Source organism: Rhea americana, unplaced genomic scaffold (genome assembly GCF_003343005.1).
Source record: "Rhea americana isolate MKP2758 unplaced genomic scaffold, rheAme1 scaffold_33, whole genome shotgun sequence".
In the NCBI taxonomy this organism is placed as follows: Eukaryota; Metazoa; Chordata; class Aves; order Rheiformes; family Rheidae; genus Rhea; species Rhea americana.
Window position 1 is genome coordinate 6185127 of NW_028186457.1, and position 15689 is coordinate 6200815.

The window sequence follows — 15689 nt, forward strand, 5'->3', positions numbered from 1 at the left end:
AACTCAGGAAAACAAGACTTTATCCTGAAAAAAGAGAAAAAAAAACATTATTCCATTACGATTGTGGAATTACAACCAGGACCAGGTCTGATTAAAGYGAAGCCATATTGAAACAACTCCAATGATACATAACTATGCAAAATTCCTGCACTCTGTTCCTTTGCTCTACTGCAGAGGAATGAGCTGCTTGTAGGACTCATACTGTAAGCTGTATTAAGGAACTTAAACTTCTGTATTGCACATTTTTTTCAATTTGTAGAATGGAAACCTCATTCCTCTAAAACTAAAGTGTTTGACAGAACCAGAGCTTCAAGGAGAGATGCTGAAGCAGGTGCTCAGAGAGGTGCTAGATAGATATGCTAGATATCTATCTATCTATCTAGATATATTTTCAATGTCAAATGTACATACACATATCCTGTTACACAGCTTCCCTTATGTGGACAATTTTGCCTTTTAGGCTAGAGGACAGCATAGACTTTCAGAGCCACTAGGGACACAGCAYTGACTTTCAGTATGGGTTCTTGTGTTTATGGAGAGGGTTTTTCTGCTAAGACTGAGTTTTGCCAGTAAGAAATGACATTCTGGGATGAGAACAAGGATAGGGCACTTTTCAGTATTATCTCTCTACTATAATTTCCAATTTTTTGCCATCTACTCCCACAGGACACTATTAGCCTTTGGCTGAGAGAAGGCAGAAAGCCAGATGTGTGTAAGCTGCATACAAGCCCTTACGCCCAGTAAGTGTCCCACTTAAACTAGGTGGACTCTGCAGCTAGGAAAGGAACCTCCCCTCCTTAATGTTAACATCTGTAAATAGAGACTGAGGAAAAGAAGTCTTTTTCTTGATACTCTCCAGTTTTCTATGTGAAAACTGACAGCAAAATGAAAATAATGACAATCAAAAGTGACTTTCTGAGAAGTTGTTTTGTTGGGACAGTTCTTACAGAAAAGGACCTTTGTTTTCAATGTGGTTGGCCATACTAACCTAGGGACTCTATTGTGTCCCTGTTAAATGCTTGAACAACAAGTTGCTAGATTTGTAATAATAAACTGAAGAAAAATACCTCTAAGAATTTGCCATCCCTACTTAGCCCTATATACACTCCAGCTTAAGTGTCTAAAATTTTCAGATTTCTTTTTAACAACCTAACTCGAAGATAGATGCTCCCCTTAGACAAACCCATCTCCTCTCTTCCTCACTTGGATCTTCCYCTCCTGCACCACTGCTCCTCCTCTTGCATCCTGCTGTCCATAAACCCATTATTTAATTCTCACCTTTACTGCTCTCCTCTTTTCCACTGATGCTGAATATCCAGCCTTATACACTCGCAACTCTTTTCCGTGGCCCTTCCATTTCCTTATACTTTTGATAACAGTACTCCCATTTCCCTGTACTTTGGTAATGGTGTTCACAAAAAAACTTCTCGTGTACACTCAGCAGAAACATGCACATTGTCCTGTTCTCAAACCAGTGGCTTTGGTTCTGAGTCTGTTGATTAAGAGCCATTTTTCATGTTGATTTTCTCACACATGACAAAACACTAATCAGACCTTGACATACTCTGCTTTTCTCTAAATATTGGCCATGCTCCTATGCTTAGGTAAGACTCTTCCTTCCGCAAGCAAGATTTCTGTAAGATTTCTGCACTAGAGTATATATATGTTTGTTTATGTGTATTTTTTACGTCAGCTGAAAATGCAAGATAGTCAACACGCTTCTAAACACTGTCAACACGTCTGCTCCGAAATCTAAAAGAAACAAATACATAAACAAAACTTGCACTAACAAAAGTGCCAGTTATCTTAAACAAACAGAATAAAKCAGGCATAGATAAATCCTTAGAGTCTATTTTGCTGCCTCTATAATTTCAATTCTAACTTTTGGAAACAGTCTGGTAAAGGATTTATTTCAGTTTTTGATCTGTAATTTAAAGACGAATATTAGACAATCTCATAAGTGCTCTTTCACCTGTGACTCTCATTCTGTCTAAATATGAAGTGCTAGAGATGAAAAGCTAGCTGTTAAGCCAGGTCACTTCTAGTGAGCCATTTTAACGTTGATGTTATAGGGTATGTAATGGTTTTCAACTGTTACATAACCGGGTGGCAGAGTCTGCAGACAATTTCTCTTGTGTGTACTCTATTGGATATAATCGTGACTGATGATAGACAAGTTGCAAAAACATGATGTGTATGCTGTTTGCCATTTGTTCAGTAATGTATGTGAAACAGGACTGTGCTTTGATAAATTCAAATTAAACTAGTATTTATGGAAAGGATGTTCAGCAAAGTTTGGTTAGAAGACGATTCATAGAAGCTTCATAGATTCATAGAATTCTCATACGCTGGGTGAATTTATAACTGCGCTAAAAGGTCAAGACAAAAGTTCACACAAAGGAATGCAGGCAAGAATGATCAAGTCCATTTTCCTCCAGAAAAGAAAACACACCACAACCTACTCTCAGAAGCTTTGGGACCAACTATCAGTGATTCAGTCTTACAAGGCCTTCCTCCCACCCCACAGCTTGTCATCTTCAAACTCACCTGTGATTTCTGGAGAGTTTTATAAATCAAGCTAATTCTATGAGACAGTGTGATGGTTGACTTTTTGACTTCCAATTACCTAATCCACATCAACTGCTCCTGGAAATAGTCTTCAGGGCAACATCATGTCCATGCTTTAAATATTGCTCAGACATATATTCAATTAACAGTTTTTATAGGTATTTTGACGACTTCCCCTTTTCAGCTGAAACCTACCGCACTGTAGAATTTGGCAGACCCTGCTGGGACAGCTTGCCCCTTGCACAATGTAGGGCCATTCTTAAGACTGATGTTGAAATAACCATCTGTTTTCTGTCTTTCCAGTTATAAGAGATTAATGYGCACAGCATCTGATCACTTCACAGTTGAGGACACCATCAGATTTAGGGAATTTGTTGTTGGGCTTTTTTCTTTTCTTTTTAAATTAAACATTTGTGTCTGTCACCATTTACAAGAAATATTAATATAATTCCTAGCATTTAACTTTTGCTCATTCTGCAAGCATGCATCCCTCAACTGCATCCAAATTTGGTTGCTCTTTTACTGGAAATGGTTTATATGAAGAAGCTATCTTTTAGAGAACACCACTTATACTGATGGCACAAATYCTGTATCATTAAAAGCTTCCACACATGTTTTGCTTTTGTCCCTCATTTTTGGTCTCTAGTCAGCACTGTGTTTCACATTTGTGCTTGAGGTGCTGAAAGAAGGAAATTTATTTAAAAAATAAATAAATAAAAAATAACTCAGTCCTGCAAGGATTACAGCTGCTAGTGACATACAGAGTGCTCAAAACATTGGGACACTCCTGAAAGCACTGGAACAGAGTTTCTCCAATAGCTAATATTAGCCCTGCTCACAACAGCTTACCTCTAACCTTTCAACACAGTGACAAAAGACTTCTTTTCATTTAGTGCTCAGAACCAGTTCTTATGTAGCCAAGCAGTTTAAACAGGCTACTGGTCTGGAATGCCTTTTGGACATTTAACAAGACTAGACTTGTATACTTTGGAAAGTCTTCTATAGTTCTCTATATTTATGTTATGCTTGAAATACAGCAAAACGCTTTCAAATAACTAGTGGCTTTGAAAAGCTGTCACAAATATTTCATCACTTTAGATAAGTAAGACATCATACTTTGCTTACCTTAGGCAGAAATATTTATCTCAAGAGAAACAAAGCTGTAGCCTCTCAGCTAAGGCTTCAAAGAGAGGCTGATTATAGCAATGATAACCTTCTTCAACAGATTAATGGCCAAGAGAGGTCATTCTGAGACAGAAAGAAAATAACCCACCACCTAAAGACAGTATCTCTCAAGACAGGACAGAGGACTCCTACCTGAAAGCCTTTCCTCCACCTGGTTATATTTTGTGGTCCCACTCACACTGGACTGAAGAGTGACAGGAACAAAACAAACTGTTTTTCCAGAAAGCATCTCTCCTCACTGCTCYGATAAACTCGTTACAGCAGGGACCCTGACAGGCTTTCAGGTGACTCTAATCTGCTTGTCGGATGATCGATGAATGACTACAGTAATCGGATTACAAGGGCTACGGGCGTCCCAACATAGACACTTATGCTGGGAATGCTGCATTAAAAAAAAGTGTGAACAGAAGATAGTGGGGGAGAAAGGGGAACAGATGTGAAGTCAGGAAAGTGCACTGCTGGCAGGGAGGGAGAAATGAGGTTAAGAGCCAATGAGCAGGAACAGCAGCACTTGTTGAATAGTGTTTGCTCACTGAGGGACGCAGTATTAGGTCCCCATTCAAGAAAGAAACATGCAGAAAACAAGCATCAGTGAAACAGGCCTGGGTAGCTGCAGAGCATTAGAGCCCCAAGGAGAGCGCTGGCTCCCAGCCTGTGCTTCTGCTGCTATTGCTACCGAGAGTCAGCGTCCCCCTTCTTGAAGTCAGTCATTGATGCTTTTGCCTAGAAAGAGGAGACGGGAAACTTAGAGGGCTAGAGAACTCCAGAGGATGAAACAAGAGCCTGCAGTGGGTCAGATATTTTGTTTGTCACCTACAATTAGACAGAACTGCAAGACAACAGGACATTCTCCTGCAAGTCAGCCCTCATGTAACAAGCACTCCATCTCAATACCACACTTAGAGAAACTTGGAAAAAGCGAATAACTACCCCTCTTACATGCAGAGTCTATCTTTGAAGAACAAAAGCTTCCTGTACACAATATTTATTTGGTACAGCACAGTATTACTGCAGTCCTATCATCTGTTCCCTCCCTTTTCYCATTTTCTCTCCTCCTGTAATCTTGAGTAATACACCCTTGTATCAATGTGAAGTCAGGTGATTGAGTATCCCTTTGATGCATCTTTTCTATAGCTGAATCTCTCTTACAGTTCTCTGTCAGTGATTAATCAACTGACAGACACAACTACATATCAGAAGGCTTCATCTCAGGTACGAGGCACACCTGAAGAAAGGTGGCAGTGCCCAGAAGCTTGCCTTACTTTCCAATTATGCAGTTATTTTAGTAAGTTATAACCACTGTCTTGCTTACACTGCTGCAGCTACAGCACAGCACTGTAACTGACACCCTACACAGTTATGCACAAGTCAATTAACTTCTCCTCATCTCAGTTTCCTACTCATAAAACTGTGTTTAAAATGTTCAGCCACTTTGGTAAAAAGCTGATTAATACTAATATTCAACCTCAGTATCTACAATTGCCAGCATCACTATAAATATATTTCTGGTGACCTGAACGTAGCTTATATCTCCCCATTATGGAGAGTTTGTTTTTTTTTTTTTTAATAAGATGCCTGGTGTATTTAAAAATGGCTTGTGTACTTATTTTCATATCACCACACAATGCACAAACTGTACTATTAAATGAGAACAATAATCCAATTGCCTAACTTGCACATACACTCAGAGCAACAACTCACTTATGCATACATTATTTACTAACTTACAAAAAAATATTCAGAGTAGCCCCAATGCCTCCCAAACTCTGATTTGCCTGTGTTTGGAAAATGATGTTTTTGTTTAAATATCAAAGAACTATAAAAACTGCAGAGTGACAAATGACATTATTCCAAGAAAAGGAAGGTCTGCCACTCATTTTGAATATCTGGATTATACTGCTCACCACCCAGGGTTCCTGCAGTAGACTAATTAATCTAGCATTTTACCCCACTCACCCCCCAGTGTACCCCACGCACCAAGCATTCAGTTAGAAAAAGTATTCATGGTGAAGCAGTTTGCCAGGCTGGTTTTACAAAGAAGTGCTGCTCATTCTCTGGAGTTCAACTCCAGCTGTAAGATACTGCTGTCATGGGCATAAAGTCAGCCAGGATTCAATCTAGTCTTAGTCTTTTACAAGACTAGAATTAACTTCACCTTGATTAACTTCACAGTTTCACAACAGATTACCTAACTGATCTATGCCAATTTTCCCAGTCTGCCTTCACTGATTCAAGATGATACTTTCTTGCCTTAAATAAGCAGAAGAATGATCAGGTTCAAATTGTTATTTTTTTTTTTTAAGACCATTACATTTTTTATGCCTCAGCCATATAAAGTATAGGATTGTTTCAATGAGGTGTCAAAAGCTTCCTACAAACAGGTAAGTCTCCTCAGCTTTCCTGTAAGAAACCAACGAAGGACTGAGGTTGCTCAGCACCAGGCAGAGTTTATCCCTACTTTATAATAAGGAAACAAAAGCCAACCACAAATAAATCCAAGATTGATGACTTGGAAAGAATGCTCTGCCACAATAATTCTAGTTATCCTGGGCACAGTGCAAAGCATATTGAAAKTACTGGAAAAATCTCCCACTGTCTTTAACAGGACTTGGATTAGTCTCCAATCATGGGGCAAAGGGCCTTTGAAATGCCGTTTCCTACATTAATTCCACAATAGGGAATTTCCTTTGACAAAAATAAAGTAACGTATCTTCTAAAGGACAGACAAAGAACGCACAGAAGATCAGAAAGAACGTAATACATCACCTGATAATACCTCTAACATCCTGGTAGGTTTAAGTATGATCTTGTACTATAATTCATACATGAGGCTTACTACTACTTTTTTCTAATTTTATTTCCTCCAAACTGTCACTGACTATCCTTGCTGCCAGTATGGAATTTCTCAGAGTTACCTGAAAGCTTAACTTACTTTAGGAAGTGGAGGTTTTTTTAATACAAAAAAACAAAACTGAGTTTTACTGTCAAAACAGACAATTTATGCCAGGTAAAGTATCTACACTGATCACAATGGATGAGTCCCTTCATGAGACCACTGCAGTCTCAAATAGCAAAGCCAAAAATGGCAATGTAAAGTTAAATTTAGCCTCAGACTTGGAGATGTGTCCAAGAACCACAGTAGCAAGTAAGAAAAAGCTGAATTCAGATGCTGGTCTGATACTGCAAATAAGTCTGGAACATTTATTCCTTCTTATATAAAATATTAACTACATTTAAGGTACAAAAGGAAAATATTCTTTAGTGATGAACAAACTGAGTGCTGTATAAAACCTGAAAGCCTTAGATTGCCTGGGAGGCAAAAACAAACTAGAGAGAAATGGGTTACAATTCAGAAACAGTTTTTGCAGACTTTATCCCAAAAATCAATGTCTGGTCTGGAGAGGATTTATGACATTTTCTCTCTTCCTGCATGTACACTGATTTCCTGCTGTAATCTGTCTGCAAAAGCCAAGCGTTTAAAGAGGCCTTAGCTGCAGCTTTGGGTCTCTGAGAACCCTAATGCCAGTAAGTGATTGCTAGAGAGTCTGATGGAAAAAATATTTGAAAAGATAAGAGCTTTGGAAATTGTGATTTTAAATTTGGTACTATTTTTGGCAGGCAAATCCACATTGATCTGAGTCTTGGGGAAAGTTACRGTAATCCTCATGGCAACAGGGACATAATGAGTTTTAGAGAGGAAGTGGGGAGGAGAGTTAAAGCTGTAAAAATGCTAAACACATGGCTTTACAGCCTGTCATGTGTGTTCTTAATTTTGCTCCTGTTCTCCCCCTACACTCCATGACTCCCAGAAAACAGAATCAGATGCAGAACAGAGGAACTAACTCCCCATAGTAGCAGCAACTTTCTAAACCCAGACTAGCTAAAATACAGGGGGAACACAACTCAATGCAGTAGTAACTATATACTCTGAAAGAGCTCAGCAGAGCGTGAAAAAACTAGGGAAAAGCTAGGTCACTAGTGCTCTCACATTAGAGCTCTATGTCAGCTCCGAAATAACTCAGCAATGGTTAGTAATTGAGAGGCTGGCTTTTTGGCTTCTTTGTCTAAGTGAAAAACCAGCAGGTCCCACATCAAAGACAGCTCCCTTGAGGTGGACCTTTGTTGATTGGTCCTTAGCTAATGCAGATGAAATGCTTCAAAGAAATTATAAATGACAACTTTGAGAACAGATTAGCTTTAGGCTTATTTTAAGTCCRTGTTTTACTACTTTATGCTCTTTTTTCTTGGTAACTGCATTTCCAATTCTGTAATCAAGAAATTAACTCCTAAGTTTACTAAAATTACTTTGTTTCATCATTTTAAGCTTGTCCAGGGTTTTAAGTGAACTCACAGACAGAGCAGGGACAGACATATCGCTGCAGTGCTGTTGACAAACATGGCAGAATATATGCAATCCAAGATGAATTTTGGGATATCAGGGATCGGGGTACCTTTTTCACCAAGTTGTATGTGCCAGTTTAGGGCAGGTATTATTAGGTGTGGACATATGGAATGGTTCCCTTGGCAGCTGTCACTCAGCTGCCTGCTGGCAAGGGACAGGCAGTAGCAAGTTATCACAACTTTGGGAAAAAGATCAGGTGACAAATACCAAAAACTGCCTTGATTGTAGGGGTGGGGGGAATATGGTCATTTGCAGTCATAAAATCAAACAGATCCAACAGAATCAAACACAAATCTGGGCAAGATCTTAATAATAAAGACCACACCGCTGATCAAGACTACCTTGTTGTTTCATTTATCCGTGGTGAATCTATCACCTCTTGTCTTCATTACAATCTTTGGCCTTTTAGATGGTGTTTGTTCAGACCCTAGCACAAAACCATGCCATTCATGGACACATGTAGCTATGTCAGACTTGCACTGAGGATATCAACATGTTGATACTTTAAAATAGGATGGTCCCAGATTTCAGAGAAAGCAGATCACCTCAGTTAGTCACGTCAGTCACCTTCTATTGATATTTTCACTACCGAAATTCTGCTTGTTTGGAGATATCCTGCTCCCAAGTAGCTGGCACATTTATCTTCAGAGCTGTTTTTCCCTCTGATAGCTCATGGTAGCAGAACAAGAACATTGGCATTTGGTGCTATCATAATTCCAGTCTCTGGCATCGGTCTCTTCGGACCCGCATTTCAAGAGAAAAGGGCAGCCGCTGCCTCCTCACCATAATACTCACTCTCTGCCTGATGGGTAGTGGTGATAATGCACTCATCTTTCCTTCAGTCCTTTCCCACRCTGATACACCACTTCCAAACCTTAGCCTTACTGCTGTTTAACACATTAAACCACTCTTGGTAAGGTCAGAGCATTAATACGTATTCCTACAACACGCTTATTACTTTACATTTCAGAGTTTCAAAGCATTTAAGTAAGTTGCACACACCTCCAAGGGGGAGAAAGGGTAGCCAGCTTAGTCAAACCATGGAATCCACTAATGACTGCCTCTGTTCAGGACTCAAGAATWTTTTTTTAAGATCATAGGTTATTATTGCAATAATTACAGCAGGGTGAGCTATTCACCTTTGACTGTGACTTCAGCACTGCAAGATGCCCGTCCTGCGCTGTTTTCAGCCAGACAGGTATAAATACCGTCATCTTCTGGTAAGGCATCCTGGACAGTCAGTTTTGCAACTTCATCTTCAAAAGTGCAATGAGCATACTGGATTGGCTGGTCTGTAGATAGAAAGAAAGAGAATTATCTTAATACATCAATTACAAATTTCAAAAGCACTTCTCGGTTTCTGTGAAATCAAGCTGCCGAATACCAGGCAGTATACGAGAGCCCAAAGCCAAATCCTGCTCTCTAGTGCATGGCCATTGCTCTCTAGTGACTATCAACAGCAGTATCCCAAGTTCAAGGCAGAACATGGTCCTCAGGCAAATCTCACTATTAGGTTTACTAGGTGCTACCTTGACTAATAGTAAGAGGAGAAAGGTTTGGTTTTGTATTTTAAACAGATTCACTGTTTAAATGCCAAAGATTTTCCTCTCAGCTATGATTTCCAACACTAACAAAATCACAAGAAACTTATTATCTATACATATTTGCATATGAAGTTTCATTCTGCAATATTTACATGTGCTAAACTCAGCATGATTCAATAGTTACATACACTACAAAATGCCTGGCTGTATGATCTTGGTCCCTTACTTTTCTTATAAGCCATCTGTTTAGAAAGTTAACAGATTTTCTACCACATGAAAATACTTGTGCAAACATTTTGTCAAATGCCCRGGAGGCACCAATTTCAGAATAAACTCTCTCCAGCTTCTTCATGCATCACATGTTCTTACTACTGGTTCCTTTGAGCTCCCTTTCACTCTGTTAGACATGGGCTGTTGTGCTTATTAGGTCCAATTTTTATTTTAGCATGCAGGATATCATTAAGTTCAAATATGTACATATACAAATGCAGCCCAAGTAGACAAAAGTTTTCTGGTAAAGGGCATGGGTACTGCGTTGCCTTCCTGGTCTGACGTGGAGTACCTAATCTGACAAGGATCCCGGCTGGGATTCTGACACTGAAACTATTAATGGTGCCTAATAGTGCCACAATGATAACATGTCAGAATTAAATACTCAGGATAAAAGTTCCATCATCAAACAAAAGGACAATGTCTTTTTATTTCTATCATGAATAAGYAAATGAATAGGGGAAGCTTTCTATGTGAAAAAAAAAAAAAGTGTGGTGTCCTTCACCATGCCCTCAAATCAAAATTTGCTGGGGCACCCACTGCATGTCCCAACAAAACATCCCTCCATGTCCCAACAAAACCTGGACTTCCATTTTTTATTTTTAACACTATTCACTATTCTCTTTTTTTATCAGACCCCCAAAACCAAACAAAAATATATCTGCCCAGAGGGATAATATACGGTCAGATTATGTTCGTTGCACCTACATTTTGATTTAATAAAAACAGTTCTCCCAGTAGTGAAATGTTCCCTTCTCTAGAGGTAGAACAGTCAAATATCTATGACAGCTTGGCAGCAGGAACAATAACAAAAAATACCATACTGCTGGCACGCTATGCCAGAAGAAAGGAAATTTTCCCTCGGTCCATTTATTACAAGCTTTCTGGACAGATCAGAAAGCTATCCTAAAACAAAATACTTCTCAAAGAATTGTTCTGCTAAAGTTAGGGAGGTATTGGTTTCCAAATTCAGCAGAAAGAGGTTCAATTGAACTTAGGAGAAAAAAAAGGACAGCAATTTGAAAAGGTATGTTCAATTACAGGAAGATACTTAAAATGCAGTAATATTGGCCTTATTCCTGCACATCAAACAGAAGTTACCAATAAAACATTTTAAGAAGCTTAATAAATTGGAGTTACATACTCAAGTATTGTCATAGTCAGCATGAATAGAAAGTTCTTCTTTATACAGCCTTGCTGAGGCCAGAACCGAAACAGAAGAACTATAATTCTAGGGAATTTGCTAGTAAATTTGTGCAAATTMAGAGTGAAACTCAAAATAAAGGGCTAGAAGACAGAGATTAGCAAATAAGTTAGTAAGAGTTGGAACACGAGGAAYTGCTTCATTCCACCTTATTACCATCTAGAAAGAGGCAAGAACAAGAGCAAGAGCAATGAAAAGTGACCTCAGTGGCGAAAAGGAACATTATCCATAATGTTATGAAACAAAAAGGTGTTCAATCTTCAGTTTCTGGAAAGCTTTCAGAGTGTGAGCAACAAGATGGAAGAACTGTCTTTTTAAAGTTGGAAAAAGATTCAAATCATTAAAATGGGCCAGGAAAAAGTATATAAAAAAAGAACTGAAGATGGTAAAGCTTCAGAGAAGAGTAAGATCTGGAAAAAYCCAAAGTTCAATCAAGTAGTTCTTATTTATGCAGTCTGGATGAATATGAAATCAACTCCCTGGCCTCACAGGTGCTAAGAAGTATTTATAGGCAATGCACAGCTTACATCATCTATTTTTCGGCTTGGTTAACCTGAAGGAGAAGTCAACTAGTACAATGGCTTGGAAAATGTTTTAAATTTCCATGTAGTCATAGCCGGTAAAAATGCCAAGAGGTGCTATTATACAAGAAGCTGTTATAAGTCTTTTAGATCTCAGCTGTTGTTGATTCCTTASAGATCACAGGAGGCAGACTGAACAACATGCAGGCTATTCTGTATCATGGGCTGGCAAGCATAAGACCATTCTGCTTTTTCCCYGTTTTTCTGTTTCAAAGCAGCCTTTTGCTCATGTTTCTTACAATTTGGTAACTTGGTCTTTATATTCATCATCTCATCAAGTATATATGTACATTTCTTACTAATTCTTTTAAAAAATTAATTATAGTTTGTTTTCACTGTCACACTTTGAAGACAATTTGAATTTGACGTTTTCTTGTAAACTTTACACATCCTGTCCCATATATACATATTGTTACTATGGAGTTCTGCAAAAGTGCCATACTGTGAACAAAAATGCAACTGCTATCATAGATTATTTTCTTTTCTATGGGGCAGCCTACTAGTTGTGAATTTAARAAGTATATTCCAAGACTGGACAGCAGATTCTAACACATCTTTTTTATAATAGAATTTATCTGCCTGATTCAAATTATACACTGTGAATGTACTGTTTTCTTCATATGGCCAGCTGATGAAAGACTCCATCATGTTATTTCACMAAGAGCATTGTTAAGTCTGCTTGGAGAGGTATTTCAGGACCAGAAATAAAAATTTCTCCTTTATTTGGTTATGGATAGAAATATGGCAGTGCCTATTAKCTAGTCAGCTGGCAGACAGGAAAGAAATGTTTGCATTCAAATGGATATCACAATAGTCAATTTGACCCTTAAGTAAATTATGACTGTAGGCATGTACATGGATTTATCAGCACTAAACTACTGCTTATAATCCATTCAAGTTTKTATCTAAATGGTATATAAACAGTTATATATCACAATCAGATGCAAGATTGAGAAGCATGGAAATATAGTAGTATGTTCTAGGAGTCTGGGATGAAAGTAATGYGTTTATGTCTCTAAAATAACATACGATGTCCCCAATTTTTGTTATTGTGATAGCTTCTTGTGCTTCTGTTGCTCAAAATCATCACTGCCTTTTGATTTAAGAGCAGAGTTAATGCACTGGCTTATACCTACAGAACCGTATATGATTTGAAATTCAGCTACCTGAAAAATTGCTTACTCCTCCTTGTGATATTGATCCAACTGCAGGTAGAAGCACGGATACTATAAAGATGTGGTTATAGCTGAATAGGCACAGGGCCAGACTCAGACAAGATCAGTAAGAACAGGAGAAAGGTTAACTAAGAGCAAACATACAGAAGAACGACAAGTGGGAACAGTACATACTGGAGGTTTACAGAAACTTGTCATTTATGGATCTCTAGGCTGCGCTTTCCAGGAGACACTGGTTTCCCAATTAACAAAGCAGAACACGATTATATCCATGGAGTCACTGTACCTAGGTGTAAGACAGTGGCAATGACATTTGAAAATCAGAAGTCATTGGAGACATAAGATGCTCTGTTTGAGCTAGGAGACAACTGGGAAWAACTACATTAAATGACCAAGCAACCTCCTTGTGAGCATGGGGTACCTTTAGAGCACAAAGCAGAAATAGGTGACCCAGTGGGTAGGAGTTGCTCTTTCTGTGCTGCAAGATGCAACCCTTGTGTAGCAAAACAGTGCTTCTACCCCAGCCTGCAAAGAGGGAACTGAAGTGTAGCCTTCAGAGAGAGAAGCAAATGATTACCAATGGGAGAGGGTCAGAGCTTTCTTCACATGTGTTTCATGCTGTAAATAAAGCACTGGCATTTCTACTCCAGACATGGAGCTTTTGGGAAGGCAAACAGGCCAGGCTGTGGGAACACACCAATCTCAAGGTCATGGTTTATTTGCCCTGCCACCTTTCTGAGTTATCCCATTCTCTCTGAATGGCTTAAAAAAAMCAGAGATCATGTGCAAATAATTCATTTTAAAAAAATCTCGGAGGAAAATGCTTGATGGCAAAGCATGCTATTCTCTGTGTTTAAATCACTCCCCYCMCACACACACACACACAAAGAGAGATGGCTTGGGAGAGCCTGCAAAAAATCAACTGCACTTCAGAAGTAACGGACCTGATCAAGGGTTAAGCTGAATAAATCTGTCTAGCGTTTAATAGATATGGCTCTGAATGGAAAGAACCCTTAGTCCAACTGTGCCAGTCCCTGGATCTCCAAGATCATTTGGATTCTAAGCAAAACACTGATGCTTGGGTCCAACTCCGACAGTAAGAAGAAACTGTTAAGGAAACTATCATGTTCATTTATTTAATCAGAGCAGGATAGAAGATTACAGACCCTTATAAAAGTAAAGTATGTGTATTTGCTTATCTTTTTTCAGACAGCTTTGGACAAACATTCCTGTGCAGTATTAAAATCTCAACGAATATCTTTCTAGTAGAGAAGTAACCTGAAAAACTGTGGTATTAAGCAGAAAGCAAAAAAGCCATTCTGATTTCATTGTCTCTGCTAACTGAGAGGCTCAGAGAAAAAAGCAAAAGATGAAAAAGCAACTGAAATTTAGATGTTTGTGGATCTTTTTCACTCTTAATTATATCCARTAAGGAAAGAAAAAAAACTTTTATACTAAGAGCAATATATACTGCTGCTCTATGTACACTTTGATTTCCTTCTCATTGGAGAAATGGGTTTGATTTGTGAAGGAAAAGGATAAGCAGTCCAACAATCCACAGAGAAAGAACAGACCAAAGCAACATAAATGGATAAAATGCTTGCAAGTTAATCACAGTAGATCCAGGTCTGCAGCAGGTCCAAATGCATATGGCCCTGCCTAAGTGTTCTGCCTTACTAGATTTCAGGCATGCAGCAACTAAAAACAATTATGACCTACCCAGTTGAGTGAAGAATGGAACCAGGCATGGAATTCCTTCCAAGCTTAAAAGTGATACCACATTTACTTTTCTTATAAATTATCCTTCCTGCAGCACCAAGATGCATACCCATTACCCTCAGAACAGGGGCTAGTAGCAAAGGAGGGGAAGTTGCACAGTATTCAGCATACAGCAGCAACACAGACTTTGTTCTGCTGTGATGAAAAACTGTGTTTAMCAAAACCCAAGAGAGACCATCTGCATACAAACTTGTCGTCAGAGTCCCCCTCCTGGACATATTGGAAAATTGCAGTAATACAGAAAATTACTAAAGGAAACATTCTTCCTGCATATTGTATGTAAAAAAAAAAAAAAAAAAAATCAAATATTCTAGCAGATACTATATTATGGTGAGTTATAGTACTTTGTGCAGTATTCACAGCCTGACTGTGTACTGATCAGAGTGGCATCGGAGACTGTGGACAAAAGTGGGTGTACACATGTATTTCTGCAGACAAGGGAATTCTTTACCATTGAGAAGCCATGTGATCTGAGGCACAGGTACACCTCCTACACAGCACTGCAGCACAAAATCTTGCCCTTCACTCACGGTGCATCCTTTCAAGACTCTGGAAAAACATGGTGCAACCTCTTCAGCTTTAGACCCTTTAAAACCAAAAGGAAAACAGTTCCTTTATCCAGACTGACAGAATGATCTTTACTATTTAGCAACTTTTTCAAGGTATGGTAAGATGACATGGCTGGACTAACAAACTTGTCCCATGCAAACAAACAAAAAATCAAAAYCACAATGAAACATTTCATTGGGAAATAAAAATCATTTCAAGTGGCAGACTGGCATGAAGAAGTCGTTCTCCCAGAGTCTACGAGGCAGGCATTTCTTGTCTTCAAGCTTTGTATTAGTCTTTTTTTTTTTTTTCCTATCCCCAAATCCACCATTTGCAACCAAACTCTAGTAGGGAATGTAAAATATTACCAGAGAGCTTAGTGCAAAGAGAAGGATAATAATTCTTTTCTCTTTTCTGTCTTATCTTTCCCTC

At 38.7% G+C, this 15689-nt stretch overlaps 1 protein-coding gene across 2 annotated transcripts in view; it reads right to left on the reverse strand.

Annotated features, from left to right (window-relative positions):
• Positions 1–15689, reverse strand: part of MYLK (myosin light chain kinase) — a 216959-nt gene that overhangs the window by 90831 nt on the left and 110439 nt on the right. For both annotated transcript variants that reach the window (XM_085311026.1, XM_085311027.1), the window contains 2 exons: positions 15160–15294; positions 9295–9447 (listed from right to left, as the gene is read on the reverse strand). In XM_085311026.1, coding sequence (XP_085167152.1) covers positions 9295–9447; positions 15160–15294 — 288 coding nt within the window. The remainder of the gene's footprint in view (positions 1–9294; positions 9448–15159; positions 15295–15689) is intronic.